General features: G+C 35.2%; 1 protein-coding gene across 1 annotated transcript; it reads left to right on the forward strand.

The window, feature by feature from the left end:
- Window positions 1–12,811: 12,811 nt before the first annotated feature.
- LOC128216335 (uncharacterized) lies at window positions 12,812–14,407 on the forward strand. Its single transcript, XM_052922895.1, has one exon. The coding sequence runs from the start codon at window positions 12,812–12,814 to the stop codon at window positions 14,405–14,407; it is 1,596 nt and encodes a 531-aa protein (XP_052778855.1).
- The last annotated feature ends 5,781 nt before the right edge of the window (window positions 14,408–20,188 follow it).

Raw genomic sequence — 20,188 nt, forward strand, 5'->3', positions numbered from 1 at the left:
ACTGTAACGTCTGTGGAACGCAATGCGTCTACTTACACGGACATTTTTCATCTATAGTTAATGAGCGCTTGATGATTGCGTCCATGAGCTTAAGAAAGCAAGAAATCTTTTATAGAATGCACCCAAGGGTAATACTAAAATTATCACATGACGCATTAAAGAAAAACTAATTATGACTATAGGTAATTTTATAATGGCAAAGTCACGTAAATTACTATAATTCCAATTCTAATACGGTTTTTGATTGGCTCAGTATTGGATACATATTGACCAATCATGTTTAAAGACACGACTTAAACAGTTGTATATTCGTTTTTCACGTGTTACTTCTCTTTCATTTTGACTTTTTTATGCGCTTCGTATTTAACAAATTGCTTTGCACAAGAAAGATCCTTGTACTTGTAAGTATTCAATCGGATAACTCTGGTTGAGACTTGCTTAGGGGGCAGATTAATTCATTTGATATTATCTATTACAAAAATTTATGTCCGATATATAGATCCGATTTTTGCTGGAGCATTATATTTTCTTAAGAATGAGGTTTAAACAACGTCGGTTCAGGGTTACTGCCACCAAGTAATTGCTCGCCGACCATACCTTAAATTCTTCTCGGCGACTTGAACAACTTTTGCAAATAGAACATTCCTGTAACAAAATCGAATTTGTTATTAAAACAATGAATTTTTATGTTTCCCTATGATGTTCTAACGAACATTTCTTCCACTTGGCCAACAAGAAATATTACTGAATTTATCATTCATTATATAAAGAATTAATTTCAAACTAAAGACATTGGGTTCGGGCGAGAACGAGTTTTATTCCCTTTAGCCAACAAGTCAAAATTTTCTAAATAAAACACGTCGTTTCTAACAAGATTGTTTTTGTTTTACATTTATATCTGTTTTTAAAAGTTTATGTATGCACTGAAACAATTGAACAACTTAAAAATTTCACTTCCTTGCAGGCTGATTTTCTACCAGCGGCTTATGTAATGGCATTTAAATGATGTATTATTATAAAAGTTAATCGTTTGCTTCGTACCAATAAACAAACAATATGTATTTAGAACAAGTGTTTTAATATTTATATATATACTTCATAATATAGTTTATAACCAGGATGTACATCGATGTCGCGAATTCATTTATATACATCCACTTCAAAAAAAGTCTAAGCAAACATAATATTTTGACGTTGTCTGCGGAAATGAGTTTTGCAGCGGTTAACGTCGAGAATATTCAATTGTGCAAACAATTGTGCTAATTAGCAGTCAATCAATGCTAATTTGATTCATTTAAATAATATTTTCTTATTAAAACTTTAAACATTGTTGCAAGTTTTATTTTATTATAGAATGTGTTTGTTGAAATTTGCATTTTTGGCAACAACGTCGTTGATTTAACCAAGTTCTGAACAATAGTATACACCTGTAGCATCTGCGGAACGTTAAGCGTCTACTTACATGGATTTTAACAAGATTTAATAAGCGTCTTGTGATAGCATCAAGGCTTAGCAAGAAATTATTTTTTTAGAATGAACGCAAGGTAGTGCTTAAAATATCACATGATAGATTACAGAATAATTAATGACTTCTAGGTTAATTTATGAAGAAAAAGTCACATGAGTTAAGATAATTACATTTCATATACATGTATGCGTTTTGATTGGCTCAGTATTGGATACATATTGACCAATCATGTTTTATAGACACATAAAAAGCAATCGTACGACAATGTCATTGCTCTGTTTGTGCCGTTGGTTTGTGTATATTTGTACATTTGTGTCTCACGTTCTTTGCCGTTCGGGCCCTTGACTTGTGCTTCTTAATCAGGGTTTATATTTGATTTTTAGCCTGCTATCTTAACCGCTCAAGTCCTAGTTTCATAATCCATGTAAATACCGGGGTTCCAGAGTTCATTGTGCAAAACGTAGTTTATCTTATTCCTCAGTGCAGGATTTCAGCAATGACGAAGCGCGATCACGTGACCAAAACCCACGCTCACGGTTACCGTACACTGATAATAATTGCCAATCGCAATCTCAAATGCATTTACCTCCCCTAACTATAATTTATGACAAATTGGCTTGTCCATGTAAAATTAAAGTGGTATTAAACAATAATCCAACTTAGTATGCAACTTATTCTTCATAAGTACAAAGATCATAAAATTGTTTTCACGGAAGCCATTTTCAATATCTATTTTATTTCATTCAGGAAGTCATTACAGATGTTATTAAGTTCTTGATTTAAGTAAAATCATGGTTTTATTTTCTCAGACCCCTCCATAACAATTGTCGCTTGCTTAACATAACCACAAACAACAATTTACAATAAATTTTAGATTTTATTTAATTTATACTCTTGCCTTCACTAATAATTGAATGAATTGACAACCGCACATGTTCAAATATCTCCATATCCTACATATCTAGCCTTTCGCGTGTGAAATTACATCTTAGCTAAAGATAAAGATTAAATTTCAAATCTAGTTGAGAAATATACCATGTACCTCCTTAATACGTTCAAACTAATATATAAATGATATCGTTTCCTGCTATGTAATTTATGCTGAGTGTATTCATGGCATAATAAATTCCCCACTTTGAACTCGGTAATATAAATCTATGGATTGACACATGCTATAAACCATAAAGTTGCCTACCCACAGGCAAGCCAGTTAGCTGATAGCTCTATTGTCATCAAGTAAAATGTTGATGCCTACAGCCCCCATATAATTTTAATATAATTTGAAATGATATTGCTTGCTGGGTCATAAAATGAAAAAAAAAATGACGAACATTACATTATACATGCAATTTTAGGTTGAATTAAAGCTAAAATCGTTCGTAGAAAAACGTATTTTTCTCCAGATCTTAAAAGCTTATTTGTTATTTTCTTACACATTATAATTTACTCCAGGACATTATTTAACATATAACGTGAATAATGCAGCAATTTTCAACATTTGCTGGTGAATCAGGGAGTCACCTCCATGCGATCTTCAATTGTTCAGTATTAAAACATAACCACATTCATATGTTTCATATATTTGAGTACATTCGAACTTAAACTGTGCATAAACGTACTTCATTGGCAACAGAAATGGCTTAAAATAGCATGCCAATTAATTTCAAAAAGGAACATCCGAAGAAACGAAAATTGCTCATCACATTTGTAAATATCTCCGCCACCTAGATACACAATATATATATATTTAAATTACACTCAGTGTTAAACATTTCTTTAATAACAAAATGTGCACAAAACAAATAACAAGTTCATTTCTACTGTTGTCACCATAAGCATGTTTTCATCTATAAGATATACAACATTGCGACGTACAGTGTATTATTTAAAAGAAATAAGGCTAGAAATGGGTCACTTCTGTGTCAAAACACATCATTCTAGTATTTAGTTTATAGAAAACTAGAGGTGATAAGTAACCCCGAGACGCCGCTTGGACACAGGAACGGTATTTTTTATCAGAACATTACTATTGTTAGAGAGAGTGAAATGTCACATGCCGATGAATGATTTCCAACATTACTATGAGCTATCAACGATGTGATAAATCCCCACAGACGCCGATTAAACACTTGTAAGAGCGAGTAAAATATCAGACAAGTTGCAAATGCAGATTATCTATGCTGACCAACATATCTATGAGCTATCAAAAATGTGATAAATAGCCCCAGACGCCGTTTCAACACTAATGCTGACCAACAGGAGCTTTCAAAGATGTGATTAATACCCCCAGATGCCGATTGAAAACTTGTAAAAACGATCGAAATGTTACACAAGTTGCAACTGTACAATGTTCTATGCGGACCAACAGGAGCTATCAATGATGTAATAAATATCCCTAAACGCCGATTAAACAGTTGTAAGACGACGCTTGAACACTTGCCAAAGCTAGTGAAATGTCACACAAGTTGAAGGTGTACGATTTCTGCTGCTGTAAAACATTATTATACAATTACATGAGGATAGGTGCAATATTTATGCTTACCAACGTTTCTGGAGTGTGAGTGCAAATCTTTTGGAGCTACATGCGACACCATAATTATTTCATGGATGCGACGAAGTGACATGACGTGACGGACGCAACTCCTATACAGCGTATTCAATGTATATGTAAATAACTGTCTTAAATTGGTTTATAAAAAAAGCAAATAGAAATCAATCTAAACAATGCCCTTTATCTTTAGTAATTAACGCATATATGAAAAGTAGGTATGACAATGAAAGGTGTGCACTGTAAAACATCGTTTCTAAGAACTGTTATCAATGATTCATTCACCCATTAGAATGCAACAACGCCATTTGATCTTATTTACCTGGCAGCGTGACAGGCTTCTTTGATGCATTAGACTGACTTGTGACAGGTTTCTTTGATGTTCAAAATTGAATAAAAACGTATACATGTGTTGTAATTAGCATATGAACCGCAGCGAGAGACAAATATGATTGATTGTTGGTTTCTTTATAAACAAAATAGGAGTCAGATGACCGATAATGATTCCTACAGTATCATATCATACAACAAAAGCAGTGTACGATTATTTAAACGAATTGTATTAATTACCGTCGCCAAAAACAACCACAATTGAAACGCTTAAGCACAGCAAAAATAATTAAAGTGAACATTATTGAGTTAAGTTATATATATATATTGTTTTTATGTAGTATAAAAATATACGAGTTCTTTCGATTTTATAATATATAACTAATTGGTTTAGAAAGCATATACCATACAGCATCTATTTTTAATTTTATCCGATGAATCTTATATATTTTTCAAAATAATTATTCTAACGTTTCAATTTAAGTCTTTTACACGAATTAGAATCAACTAATTCGATTGGTTATTGCTCAACTGTGGTGCAAAGTACCAACAACTTGTCAACAACGATGTCACGAATGCAATAATGTTGATACACAGTATATACTGAGTGCTTCGAGCGCGAACATGCAAGATGGTATTTTTTGCTGACTTCACAAATATGGACGTCTTAACTTGCAAATAAACTGTTGTTTATTATACTTGATACACCTTGGAACAGAAGTGGCAGTGCCGAAATACAATGTGGTGCGCAAATATTTTCCTTGATGTTATGCCCAGAAAGTGTGTTATAAGTTCTACACAAGGGGTTTTAGGCGGTAAATAGTAATTAAGTTTCGGAACGTTTGAGTGAACAGATCGAATAATTTGAATATGGTACGTTGTTTCAATGAGCATTTAGCATTATTTAGAATGATTGTTTTAATGTGTGTGTGTGTGTGTGCGTTCGTGCGTGCGTGCGTGCGTGCGTGCGTGCGTGCGTGCGCGCGCGTGCGTGTGTCTGTGTGTGTTTGTGTATGTGTTTTAGTGTAGGCAAATTTTATTTGCTTTCTAAATTGACTATATCACAGAATACGATTTTCGGAAGTATTGTATATGCACATGTATGTATAGGTCAACGTCCGAGTGCTATTATATGCCTAGGTCAATGAATGAATTACAAGTGTGCTTGTCTTTTTAGATACATGGAGTCTTTAACGGATATTATTTTCAAAGACGCAATAGTTAATATATATGCAGTGAATGCTAATTCCGCGCCATAGTTTAAAAAAATATTATTATATGGAACATGTTCAAATCATTTTTTTTTCTTAATTACATTATTCTTCAAGCAAAGAAAAAACCCGTCTCGGATACTTGAAATGCTGGCGACGATGGAGACGTCTTTATTATTGGTGTATAAAAGTAAAAACTACAAAGGAAACGTTTGCAAGCATAGCATGATCTAACCACATCGATATGATACAATACCTAATCAATCTAATTCACTTCATTTTAATTGACATATAATTATCTGTCAATTAAACTGATTCTCAGCATTGAACATTCACACAATTGAACATTAAAAAAGAAATAAACTGTCAGTTAACTGTCTTCTTAATTACAAGCGGCATATGACTTTCGCACACGATATAATATTCATCATATTGTTCATTTTTGTTGTCACGTTGCATTTATAAGGCTTGTACATAAATGTGTGTCTGTCTTATACTTCCAGTCCTTCAGTTATTGGGGCCTTATAACTTCATTTCGATACTAACAGCAGGCAGAATTGAACATAGCCATGTCATTTTTCTTATATGGTTGTATTCATTGTAGAAGGCTAGATGGGGCTCTTTGCGTAAGATATCCCATCGTGTCGACGGTCTCACGGTTTAAGCCATGCTTTCTTTGGTTAAACACATTGTATTGAGCGATGAACTGCCTCGAGCAGAGTAATATTGGTTGTTCGGTGAGGGTGTCATCACCATATAAAAAGAACGGAGGGTTACCTTAGTCAGAGATTGTACAGTAAAGAGCATAATATTAGGTTGCCTTTGTTCAGTGAAGAGAGGACAAATGAGGAGAAAGCGGTGTGTAGTCTCCTGATTTCCACACCCACCTGATGGTGAGGGAAAACAAATTCTAACATAAGGATGATGGTTCGAGGAACAACAATCGTTCCGGAGGTGAGTGTACAGGGCCTGCAGCCGGCATTTCCCATAATATAACAGTCTAGGAGATTTTGGCTGCAGGTACGATTATAAACCAGCAACAGTGTTTACAATAATTGCATCATTTTGGAGACAATTCAATGTAATAAGAAAGGACTTAACTAAAGAACAAGGCTGTCCGGGTTCGGGTACTGGATATGTTAGATGAATTTCTAAGAAATCTTGTTGAATCTTGTCCTACTGTCTGGGAACCAAAACCGACAAATAATCTGTTGTTTAACCATTTTTCATTTTAGATAAGAGATGATGTTTGTGTTTCTCCCTCATGCATACTCGTAAGACTGGCCAAATAAATCAGAGAAAAATAATACCTCAAAAGACCGCCCATCAAGCCGATAACATATATGTTTCATTGTATTACCTATGGGTCAGGCTTTATCTAGGATAAACTTAATTAGACAACGGCAACTGCAATAATCAGACAGAAAAATCCCTAGATTTGAGATTCAGCAAAAGGTAAAGCACACGCTGTTGTATAAATGGGTTGAATATATTTCGTTTGAATGGACTTTACATTCAAGAATGAAAAAGCGATTCGATTTCAAACTCATTTTATTGATATAATAAAAATGAATCTCTGCAGGACAAAAGCAAAATTTAGGTCAATGATACCAAACAATTGTTTTGGTGAATATAAATCATTTACATTTAATTTGCATTGCATCCCATTCATTGATATTTGATATACCTGCTACCCATTAAAATGCTATTACCTTTGAATAGAAGCAAAGTATTCATTTAAATGTAACGAAGAGGTTTTACATTAGATCAATTCATTTCTGTTACAAATACCCCCATAAAACCCACATTATAAACTGCCCATTCTTGTTGCTCTTCAAATAGAATGTACACATAAATCTTTTTATAGAAATCTTTTTTAGTCAGAGATTGTACAGTAAAGGGCATACTATAAGGTTGCCTTTGTTCTGTAAAGAGAGGACAAATGAGGAGAAAGCGGTGTGTAGTCTCCTGATTTCCACACCCACCTGATAGTGAGGGAAAACAAATTCTAACATAAGGATGATGGTTCGAGTAACTACAATCGTTGCGAAGGCGAGTGTACAGGGCCTGCAGCCGGCATTTCCCATAATAGAACAGTCAAGGAGATTTTGGCCAGAGGTACGATTAAAAACCAGCAACAGTGTATATAGTATTTGCATCATTTTGGAGACAATTCAATGTTGTAATAAGAAAGGACTTAACTAAAGAACAAGGCTGTCCGGGTTCGGGTACTGGATATGCTGGATGAATTTCTAAGAAATCTTGTTGAATCTTGTCCTACTGTCTGGGAACCAAAACCGACAAATAATCTGTTGTTTAACCATTTTTCATTTTAGATAAGCGATGATGTTTTTGTTTCTCTCTCATGCATACTCGTAGGACTGGCCAAATAAATCAGAGAAAAATAATACCTCAAAAGACCGCCCATCAAGCCTATAACATATATGTTTCATTGTGTTACCTATAGGTCAGGCTTTATCTATGATGTACTTAATTAGACAACGGCAATTGCAATAATCAGACAGAAAAATGCCTAGATTTGAGATTCAGCAAAAGGCAAAGCACACGCTGATGTATGAATGGCTTGAATATATTTCGTTTGAATGGACTTTACATTAAAGGATTAAAACGTGATTCGATTTCAAACTCATTTTATTGATATAATAAAATATGAATCTCTGCATGACAAAAGCAAAAATTTAGGTTAATGATACCAGACAATTTGGTAAATGGAAGTCATTTACATTTAATTTGCATTGCATCCCATTAATTGTTATTTGATATACCTGTTACCCATACAATTGCTAAAATAAAATGATGTTACCTATGAATAGAAGCAAATGTATTCATTTAAATGTAACGGAGATATTTTACATTAGATCAATTCATTTCTGGTACAAATACCCCCATAGCACCCACTTTATAAAGTGCCCTTTCTTGTTGCTCTTCAAATAAATTGTACATATAAAACTTTTTATAGAAATCTTTTTTATCATCTTTTTACATTTCTATCTTTTTCTTGACTACAGGTTTTGGTTGTCTACACATCTGCTTTATGTACTGATTCTGTTCATCGAAACTTGCACCTTTTTAGGTTTATCCGGCTGATCGGGAAATGCACCTACACCAAGACCCCCCTGATATGGGCTACAAATCTGCATCTGGGGATTATAGATTGATGATTATGCTGATAATAGTAACAATTTTGTCCGTGATCTTAATGAGACGGACTTCTGGTTATGACGTTTTGGTCTGGTGAATGACAATTTTGCCACTTTTGAAACTGCGTATATCAAACGTCCATTTTCTCCTGATAAGATTCCCTTGTTTCTCTTTTCGCCCTGCTTGAATTATTATCACCATTTGTGAGATGGGTCCTATTTTGATTTTCCTTATGCTGAGTTCTTTTAATTTCTTTAGTTTGAGCAAATGACTTATTATTAACCGATACTTTTGAATAACACTTGTCATCATGCTGGCTGTTGTCAGGCAATGGTCGGGATTTTCTTGTGGTGCTGTTTTGTCTCTTGGACATTAACGATTTAAATTCATTTCCGTGCTCCCTTTAAGATTCAGATTCATCACTTGAAGACATTGAATCGTCACTTGTATCGTCAGAGCTAGTATATAAATCATCATTGATGAGCTCGTAATTACGTTTTTTTGTCATCATTAGGCTCTTTAGAGCTAGTTAACAAATCATCATCGTATTTTGGGTGAAAGCTACCCTTTGTTTCAGCAACTAGCTCAGTTTTTATCTGGAAAACTACAAAAACAAGCTCAGTAGCCAAACGTTTATACATAAATCCCTTTTAATGGCGCAGGGAAAACGCCAAAGACATAGAACATAAAAACAAAAATATCACAAACAAGAAACAAGTCTATTATTATGTCTAATATATTAAGACAAAGCAATGTGTATGGAAAGGTCCATAACGCTGACTAATACAGTAATATTTATGCTTAAGTTCTCTTATTGTTAATGTAGTGTGTAAGACTTGGACATTAAGACTTTTTAGATGGAGGTTTAATTCTGTATTGACAAACTTCAAAGTCATGCATGGAGATTAAACATTAGAAAATTGTGAAGTCTCTCAAGTTACTCAATCTACTTAGAAGTGCTTGTCAAAGTACTAAGTGGGAGAAATTATGCTCAATATTACATCAAAATCTAGGTATATATTCACTATGGGCATGTCGGGTCTAAAACTTAAAACGCAATCGGTTGTGCAAAGTCTTTGAAACCCCTGTTTATGAAAAGTTTTGCAACACAATCTCATCTTACTTATTCAGACTGTTTTGCCTTTTTGAATCTTGTAGAATTTTTTTGAGGCTGGTAAAATTAACATTTAAAACAAGGTTTTGGTACTTGTGTAAGCGTAAAAGAGATTTTATTCCAAACGTGTTTGTAACACTTTGTTACCTTGTGTTTCTACTTCGGTAAGTGGCAATGTATTTGTCAACGCCGTTTTGCATATCAATGATCATAACCGGGCGCCTTGTTTGATATGCTCAAACTAGTAATCAATTGAGCGTTTACCGCATTATAAGTCCTAAATTTATGCTCCTCTCTTCAAAAACGTTTTAGTTCCGACATAGAAGGTAACTTTAAGTCAGCAAAGCCGAAAGTGTGATCATTTAAAATACACGTTTTCTTAAAGTGACACTCTTATTTAAAATCAATACATACACATGTATAGCAAACATAAATTCTGAGAGATACACCTTTAACTACTAACTAAATAATGCATTTATGGAAAATATAAATTACTGATAACAAGATTGTAACCGTGTATTTAATAGCTGAAAACGCAAAAATATTTAATGATTGGTGAATGCTAAAAGATTTACTGTAATTAACTATCGTCTCATAAGGTAGAAATACCGTGTTTTGAACAACTTTCTTTCAAATTAAACTCGGTATCCTTCATAGGAAGCATTGTTTTTTATATTTATTCATTCTTTTTGGTATATTTGAACAATTTCATTCATTGTGGTATGATTTGTTTGGGAATAAGAGTGCATCTTCAATAATATTTACAAGGCATATACTTACACCGACATATGTCAAAATCACGTTGTTGTTGTGTTTATGTTGTGCTTTTTCGTCACTGTCTTTGTTTGCAGACTTAAAAATCCAATTGAAACAACAAGAGGTCTAGTGGCGCATCCATGGTTTAGTGGTAACCCACTAAGCTAAAAATCCAGGAATCGTTGGTTCGATTCCCTGCCGCACCATTAAACACATTCTAATCGTCTTCCGGTAGGGGCGTTAAATGGTGGTCCCGTGTGACAGTGCTATACACTGTTGCACGTAAAAGAACCAGGGTAGCTCTAACCAGGGTTACATTCTGTCAGTGCACTATGCTCCAAAATCCTAAAATGACTAACAATTTTATTGGAGCACTCGCCGAATGAGCAAGGCCCGAGTGCGGGTATAAATAAGCTTACACACACATGGACTTACTTCACCAGATTCCACTCCGCACCACACTAAATAAACCTCCGTTGTATTCTGGGTTCAATTAATTAACAAACCTCAATAGTGCTGCCAGGTGCTGATATTTTTTGAATGTGATATCGTCGCAAACAAGAAATGAGCAACGTTTTTCAAAATTTCGAAAGTGTATGTAAATTATATTAATGCTTACGATTAACTTAATTTATGCATGCATCATGTATAAACGCGAATGATAATCTTTGTTAAAATTGCATGTACATTATAATTACACTTATGATAACCTGCGTAGTGAATGTTTATTATAAAAACCCTCATGATAATTTCAGTTACGCATGCATAATGTATTTAAACGCTAATGATAAGCTTCGTAATGCATGTACATGTATATTGTATAGACGTTTATGATGATTTGGTTAGTATATGTTTATTTTACAAATGCTTATGATAATCTAAATAGTGCATATAAAATGCATAAACTATAATGATAATCTTAGTAATGCATGTATATTGTATAAGCGATGATTATAATCTGATTAGTTTATACAAATTCTATAAAAGTTCGTGATCATCTAAGAAGTGCGTGTTTATTGTATGTGTTCTTGTACAAACGCTTATCTAAATAGTTTATTGTATAACGCTAATGATAACTTAGAAGTGTATGTATATTGTATAAACGCTTATGATTAATTGTGTTGTACTCAGCGGCGCAGCAAGCTCTCTATTCATGTAGATTCAGAATTGTGCCGGGGGTATTAGAATTTTGAAAACAAGATCATTCTGGCGCATTCTGTGCGTTCTGATATCATTTATTTAGTACTGAAAAATGGACAGTTTTAGGATAATACATCAACAAATTTGCCCTTTACTCGGCTGATTTTTGTCTCTAAAATAGCGAACAAACAAAGTCCGACACACACTCAGATTGTCTTGCAAGTCTTATTTTCTGTCCTTTTTGCCATTGTACTGTAAAATACATTTTCAATGACAATGTCCATATGTCTGGTACATCATGAAATCAAGTGAGCATAGTGATTCTGCAACGTTGGCTGAACTGTTTTATTTTTTTGTTAGAATCATGCGAATTCAGCCGCGAACTCACGTATAGGCAGCTACGAGCCTGGTGCATGTATATTGTTTAAAGGCTTGCGATAATCTGAGTAGTGAACGTATATTATGTGCTATGTCACTACTGTATATACATGTCGTAAATTTCTTGACCTCATACACATCTGGGCTTGAAAAAGATATAAAGGATATAAACTCCACCAAAAATATTTATGACGAAAATAGTGTACATGCATGTACCTCCACATCACTTGTTTTTATCGCGGCGAGGTCACAGCATTTTCAGAAAATGTAAACATCATTGCACATTAAGATAAACAGTGTATCAACCTTTACAAATCCAAGTCAATGGAGTATTGATAATAGGGGAACACGGAAGTAAATCTGATTTTTCCGTTTTTAGAAAATTGAACAATCATTTACTGAAAATGGTTTATGATCGAGTGGTTTAAGGATATTAAACTCCGATAAATTTGTCAAATCGATTCGTTTAGATGCCTTTATCTATGTAATCTATCATAAACCATATCTGCTGTAAGCCTGATATAAGCTTGTATATATAATCATTTTCAAAAAAAAAACGTGTTCATGCAAGGACCTTTCACCGAAGTAAAAATTAACAAACATTAAAATTTGGCATTGGATAACAATAAAACGCTTATATGGTGTGAAATGCAAGTTCACAACAATATACGACGGGCCAGTTAAGGGCTGGGTGAATGATTAACATGGCGACAGCGGATGGCTCAGTTGATATTTTGTCAAACAAAGACGGTGACCAAAATTGTGAACCATGCTTCAGTGATGGACGGACAAGAACTGTTGAAGGTTTTTGCATGGAATGCGATGAATATATGTGTCAGTCATGTCTGGATACGCACAGGATACTACGTGTGACGAAATCACACCATGTTAAAAGAGGAAAAGACGTACCAAGAAAGAAGCCAAATAGAAAAGCTCAATATCCCAGCTGCCATGTACACACTGACAGTAAAATAACATCTTTCTGTAAATCGCACAAGCAATTATGCTGTGACCAGTGTGTGATTCTGGGGCATAAAGTTTGCACTGATATAAAGTCAATCGATGATTATTCCCAAGTATTCGTGAACAGCGAAGACTATAAAAAGGCTTTTCAGATGCTTAAGGACTTACAATCCACATACACCGCGAAAAAGAAAGAGGCAAACATGAATCTTGAGGAAGTTGATCGTTATTACCACAAGGCAATGGAGACGTTCAAAGCTAAGCTTGACAAAATAAAGATATCAGATAGAAGAACGTTAAAGGCTGTGGTCTCTACATATGATTGTGTTCTTGATCAGCTTGGTTCCTGGTTTGAAAGAATTGAAACGTATAAAAACAACAATCAAGACAATGAACTCGCCATCCTGGTGTTGAGGTCAATAAGAGAGGTAGATTCGATCAAAGATAATATTCAAAGGTTATGTAGCGACAACAGTATTGTCAGATATGGCTTCGTGCCAGATAAAACATCACTGCTTCGCCTAGTCAAAGCACCCTTTCTTGTTCAGACGATTACTATCAAGCATGAAAGTGACGAAAACACATGTCAAATCACAGATATTGCGTTGTTACGAGATGACCTGGTCTTATTAACCGATTACACCAATTTAAAACTAAAGACATTCAATACTGGCAATTCTACTTTTGTTTCAAACGTCAAATTACAATATGGGCCATGGCAGATGTCAGTTACAGAGCATGGTGAAGCATACGTGGCATTTTGTGGTGAACCTAAAATACTCCACCTGAAGTCACCAGCGACAGACCTCACCACGTTCCGGGAGATAGACGTAGTCGGTAAATGTTACGCCGTAGAATGTTTCAACAAAACCCTGAAAGTTCAGTGTTTGTCTCCTGCCAAAACTATTGAAGTGGATGGAGAAGGAAACCAAACCAGGGTTATCAGCAATGACTTAAGTAAGGAAACCAACGCGAATGGAGAACAGTTTGTCACTCGTCCATACTGGTCAACACAAGATTCGACTACTGGCTCGATGTACGTATCATGTAATAGCAAAAATTCAATAACAGAAATCAAAAGTGACGGTGGTGTTAAGTTATTTGTGAAGTCAGACAAGCTGAGTTGTCCTCAGAGTCTGTGCATGGACACTGATGGTTCCATACTTGTATGTAGCTATAGTAGCAAGGACGTATTAAGGGTAAAGAAAAATGAAGACATCCAGAGCGTATTACCACAACCTCTGTATTTTAAACCTAGGGCAGTTGCTCTTGATAAAAGAACAAAGCGTTTGTTTGTCGCTGGATTTTCTGATGAGATGCATGTGTTTCAAATCTAAATTTCGCTAAAGATGATACAATAGGGTTTGTCTCCGGGTGATCTAAATCTGACAGTGTCGTTTTAATTTGATGAACGGATTGACAGTTGATATATCTATATGTAGGCTAATGTATTCGTTTTGATAAATGGGCTTGGTAATACTTTTCAGAACTTAATTACCTAGCAGACAGCCTTTGAGGTTGATGTACATATTAAGCTCTTAAAACAGTTCATTAAATATAAATAATACTAGTAGATGGTGAATGAATCCCTGATACATAGTAAATAATGTGTAAAGTGTTGCTAATTTATAATTCGATTTTATTGTAACAACTATTGAAAGTATTACATGTAGTGTGAAATGCAAATTAAATGTTTGAAAGAGACATTCATCTTGCTTACAGTCATCTGTAAAGATTTCGATGCACAATGTCGTACCTTGATATCTTTGAAAAAAAAAATTTGCATTAGGTACTCTAAATTGTATTTCTTCATCTGCAGAGAGAGTCGGGATCCATAAGCATAGAAGTACTTGGTTGTTACCTATTAGTTTCTATTATTTGTTTTATTATCAAGTTTCCTCAAGTTAATGCATACCTTGATCAGATTAACCATTTACGTCTTTACTTTATTCGGGATTGTTGGGATAAGAGTGAGGTTGTGCACACAAACTGGTTTAAACCCCCAGTAACTTTACATTTTACTGACCTTTTCCAGGCTGTCCCTAACAATCCTTTAAAAACATACCTAGTTATTTTATGTAGTATATATGCATTGTGTTGTGTGTGGAGTTTGGTGCTGTTGTTCCATGTTTCTGGTTTGTGATTGTTTGTTTTTGTGTTCTCGTATAAATATTTACCATTTAATATAAAATAGTTAGATCATGTCAAAATAGACAAGTTAAAGATTATTCAGCTGAGTAAGTCTTAATTAATCTATGACCGTTAAAGCTGTTTTGTAAATGCAACTACCTATACATGTATGTACAACTAAGGGCAGACGATGTACAAAGTAGCTTCTTATTGCATTGAGCAATTGACATTCATATTTAATTTTGATGCCTGATGACCCAATTTGATTGTGGTATCATTTAAAGGGTATCGCTTACCCATTGTGTATATGACCGTGTGAAACAAATGACCGAAAATACACTCCAAATAAAATCATAGCAGTTTGTACTTTCGTTCCTTGTTACAACTGAAATCGAAGACAGATTATTCAATCGTTCAAGATCAAACAGCGTGTTTGCAATAGTTGTAATGGTATAGTATTTATATATTTTCCTCTATACATTTAACCCTTTAAAATGATACCAAAATCGTATGGGATCATCAGGCATCAAAATTAAATATGAATGTCATTGAATACTTTCATAGTGCTATCAGTAATTTTGCTGGTTGTAGCCAAGGAAATGTTATTATACATGAAGCAATTATAGAATGGACGTGTTACCACGGTCCGAGTACACTTTGGAACACTCGAATTTGTTTCCGATGATTTTGTCACTATAACATTCTCTGTGTTTATTCTGTGTTATAACATATATGTACATGTACCCGCGGGTAAATGACGATCGGGTTCAAATGTTTTACACGTCAATGCCTTGAAAACAATAAGGGTTTTAAAATAAACCTATATCCATATCTAAGTAGCAATGTTAACATGCATGCTCATTCCATATTGTATAATTTAACAAGAAACGCCGCAATGCAACGAAACTAGGTTTTTAATGATTGACAGAAGAACTTAAGCCTGTGTCTGTTTTTCTATTTTTAGTAACAGTGACCTTGCCCCTATGGACCCCAAATGCAATCCATTGAAAGGTATCCATAAACTCTTCCTTTATACCAAGTTGGATCAGGATATGTCAACCCTAACTTAAGTTATTCAGTTTCAACCATTTTTCTATTTTTAGTAACAGTGACCATAACCTTGAATCTAGGGACCCCAAACGCAGTCCCATGAAAGTATCCATAAACTCTTACTATAGACCAAGTTTGGTCAAGATATGTCAACCCTTACTAAAGATATTCAGTTTCAACCATTTTTCTATTTTTAGTAACAGTGACCTTGACCCTAGGGACCCCGAATGCAATCCCATGAAAGGCATCCATAAACCCTTCCTATAGACCAAGTTTGGTCAAGATATGTCAACCCTAACTAAAGTTATTTAGTTTCAACTGTTTTTCTATTTTAATAACAGTGACCTTGACCTTGACCCTAGGGACCCCAAACTCAATCCCATGAAATGTATCTATAAACACTTCCTGTACACCAGGTTTAGTAAAAATACGTCATCCCTAACTGAAGTCATTTAGTTTCAACCGTTTTCTATTTTAAGTAACAGTGACCTTGACCTTGAACCTAGGGACCCCAATGGCAATCCCATGAAAGGTATCCATAAACTCTTTCTATAGACCAAGTTTGGTCAAGATATGTCAACCCTTACTAAAGTTATTCAGTTTCAACTGTTTTTCTATTTCAAGTAACAGTAACCTTGACCTTGAACCTAGGGACCCCAAACGCAATCCCATGAAAGGTCTCCATAAACTCTTCCTATAGACCAAGTTTAGTCAAGATCTGTCATCAATAACTAAAGTAATTTAGTTTCAACCGTTTTTCCATTTTTAGAAACAGTGATCTTGACCTTGAACCTAGGAACCCCAAACGCAATCCCATAAAAGGTTTGTATAAACTCTTTCAATTGACCAAGTTTGGTCAGGATATGCAACCCTAACTAAAGTTATTCAATTTCAACCTTTTTTCTATTTTAAGTAATAGTGACCTTGACCGTGACCCTAGGGACCATAAACGCAATCCAATGAAAGGTATCCATACACTCTTCCTATAGACCAAATTTAGTCAAGATATGTCATCCCTAACTGAAGTTATTCAGTTTCCACAGTTTTTCTAATTTTAGTAACAGTGACCTTGACCTTGACCCAAAGGACCCCAAACGCAATCCCATGACAGGTCTCCATAAACCATTCCAATACACCAAGTTTAGTCATGATATGTCATCACTTACTAAAGTTATTCAGTTTCAACCGTTTTTCTATTTTTATTAACAGTGACCTTGACCTTGACCCTAGGGACCCCAAATGCAATCCCATGAAAGGGTTCCCATAAACTCTTTCTATAGACCAAGTTTGGTCAAGATATGTCAACCCTTACTAAAGTTATTCAGTTTCAACCGTTTTTCTATTTTTAGTAGCAGTGACCTTGACCTTGAACCAAGGGACCCTAAACGCAATCCAATGAAAGGTCTCCATAAACTCTTCCTATATACCAAGTTTAGTCAAGGTATGTCATCCCTAACTAAAGTTATTCAGTTTCAACCGTTTTTCTATTTTAAGTAACAGTGACCTTGACCTTGACCCATTGGACCCCAAATGCAATCCCATGAAAGGTACCCATATACTGTTTCTATAGACCAAGTTTGGTTAAGATATGTCAAACTTTACTAAAGTTATTCAGTTTCATAGGTGAGTTTGACGACGCCCGCCCGCCCGAACAACGACATTCGCCATTCTAATACTTAGGTTTCACTATGTGAAAACCTGGTTAAAAAGAGCTATCGCATGAACGTGAAAAATGTCCCCGAAAGGCCTGGTTTGTCCAGTCTGGACAGTTAGGCTTGGGTTTGTTACACATTTTCGTGATGACCTACCCAATCTTCCTATGAAGTTTTGAAGTATTTATCTGTAACATTTACAAAGAGCAATTTTGAACATGAAAATGAGAATTCACTGCAAAATGGAGTGGATATTAACACGTCTCTGGGCCTATTCGTTCTCCAATTATTAATCGGAAACGGTTTTTGGCTCGATGTCACCACGATCTTGACATTTGACCTACTGACCTCAAAATCGATTGTTTGAATCTAAGGCCAAGTTACTGGGCCTGAAATTTAATACTTGAGCGACGATCTTGACCCTGGATCGTCTGATATCAAAATCGAATGTTTTCATCTGCTGGTTATCACCAAGCTGCCAAACAGATTTGATGTATCTGGACCTAATCATTTTTTATTAATTGCTCAGAAAACGGATTTACAGCTCGAGATTACCACGACCTTGTTCTGCTGACCTCAAAAACAATGTTTCACCTGATCGTCATGACCACACTACCTCCTCAGTTTGCGGTCTCTATGCCTGTGCGTTCTTCGGTTATTCAGGAACGGAGTTTTACCTCGAGGTCACCACAACCATGACCTTTAGACCCACTAACCTAAATATCAATAGGGTTTTTCATCTGCTGGCAAAATCAAAACTGCCTACCAAGTTTGAAGTCCCTGGACCTAAGCGTCAATTATTGGTCAGAAACCGAGGCCGCGAACAGACAGACGGAGTGTTATATTACAAAATCCCATCCTTCGGGGTGATAAAAAGAAGAGATAGCCGCAGAGGGAACACCAACGCTAGTCTAGGGTCATCGTCAAAAATCCCCGATACATAATGGCGCTATACTTCGTTGCGTATCGTGGGCGATTTGGCTAAGAAATTTTCGTTATCATAAATAATTAATGAATCAGTTTCATTGTTTCCAGTGGAAATATGCACTGACACTCATACTAATGTTTTCCTGTAAAAAGTACTCTGGTGAAAGCTGGAATTGAACTTAAACATTGTCACTACAAATTTTAAAACAGCGACTTAGACCACTCGCTTGTGGAGACAACTGATAATAAAGGGTTATTGAATTTTATTGTTACATGCAATTTCTTTGGAAAATGGGTTGTCTCCCCTGCCACATGCATATTCATTAAAATGAGATTTTGTCAGTCAATTTTCCCACGGTATGTATGGAGTGTAACAGAAGAAAGTATCATGGTTGGCGACAATGGTCTAGGGGTATTAGTCAACCAGTATTAAAGGCAGAGTCAAAATGAATAAGTCTCTGACAACATGTGTACAATGTCTTATTTGAATATCTTCCATGTTTATAGAGTTAAAGCCAAGATTAAATAATGCCAATGACACCACAGCATTTATGGTTGATACAGACACATGATCTATGATCTGAAGAAGGGGTCTGCACATTGTGTAGGCAACAACCAACTATGCCCTATGCGACAACGGTTTTCTGTAACAATCTTAAACTTGCTAAAGCTACGAAACTTTTTAGACATCATACTCCCAATTACTAGTTACACGATTTCTTTAGGCCTACTCCCACTATTGGCAGTATTGCACCTTTTTAGAAAAATAAAAACTATATTCGCTGTCAATTTCATTCCGATCTGTGAATTCGGGTTTTAATAAGATTTTTCAGCTTAATTGCATTAAAGGTTTAAACCCTTTGTATTTAAGATATTTTGAGAAAATCACCCCTAGCAAGTTATGAATTAAGTGTCCAGTCTGTGTTTGAGATCTGTGCAATGTCTTGTTTCAAACCAACAACAAAGACCTATTCTAGCCTTAAACATATTTTAGGGTCAAATATGTCTGTTCTCAAGATCTGTGAAGTATCTTCGTCTCATATAACCAATAAACTTATGCAAGCTTACCAATGTGTTTATAGAAAATTTCATATTAGGGTCTTGGTTGCTTGTTGCTCCGTGCAGTTTCCAAAATACATGGACAATCTGTATTGACCAAATGTTTGTACAAATTTGCACTAGAATTTTTCAGTTTTAAATAAGTGTCTGATCAGTGTTAGAGATTTGTGCAGTTTCTGGGTCCACACAAAGCACATGAACAAACTGTGTACCGCCTTCCCCCAGCGTGTCCACACTCATGGCAGCTGATACCAGAACTTAGTGAAGGGCATCATAACCCCTGCCTCCTATCTCCAACCC

The sequence above is a fragment of the Mya arenaria genome, chromosome 14 (genome assembly GCF_026914265.1).
Source record: "Mya arenaria isolate MELC-2E11 chromosome 14, ASM2691426v1".
Taxonomy (NCBI): domain Eukaryota; kingdom Metazoa; phylum Mollusca; class Bivalvia; order Myida; family Myidae; genus Mya; species Mya arenaria.

Bases quoted from the DNA above. Each gene is read 5' to 3' on its own strand.
- LOC128216335 (XM_052922895.1), top strand. From the start codon at position 12,812: ATGGCGACAGCGGATGGCTCAGTTGATATTTTGTCAAACAAAGACGGT.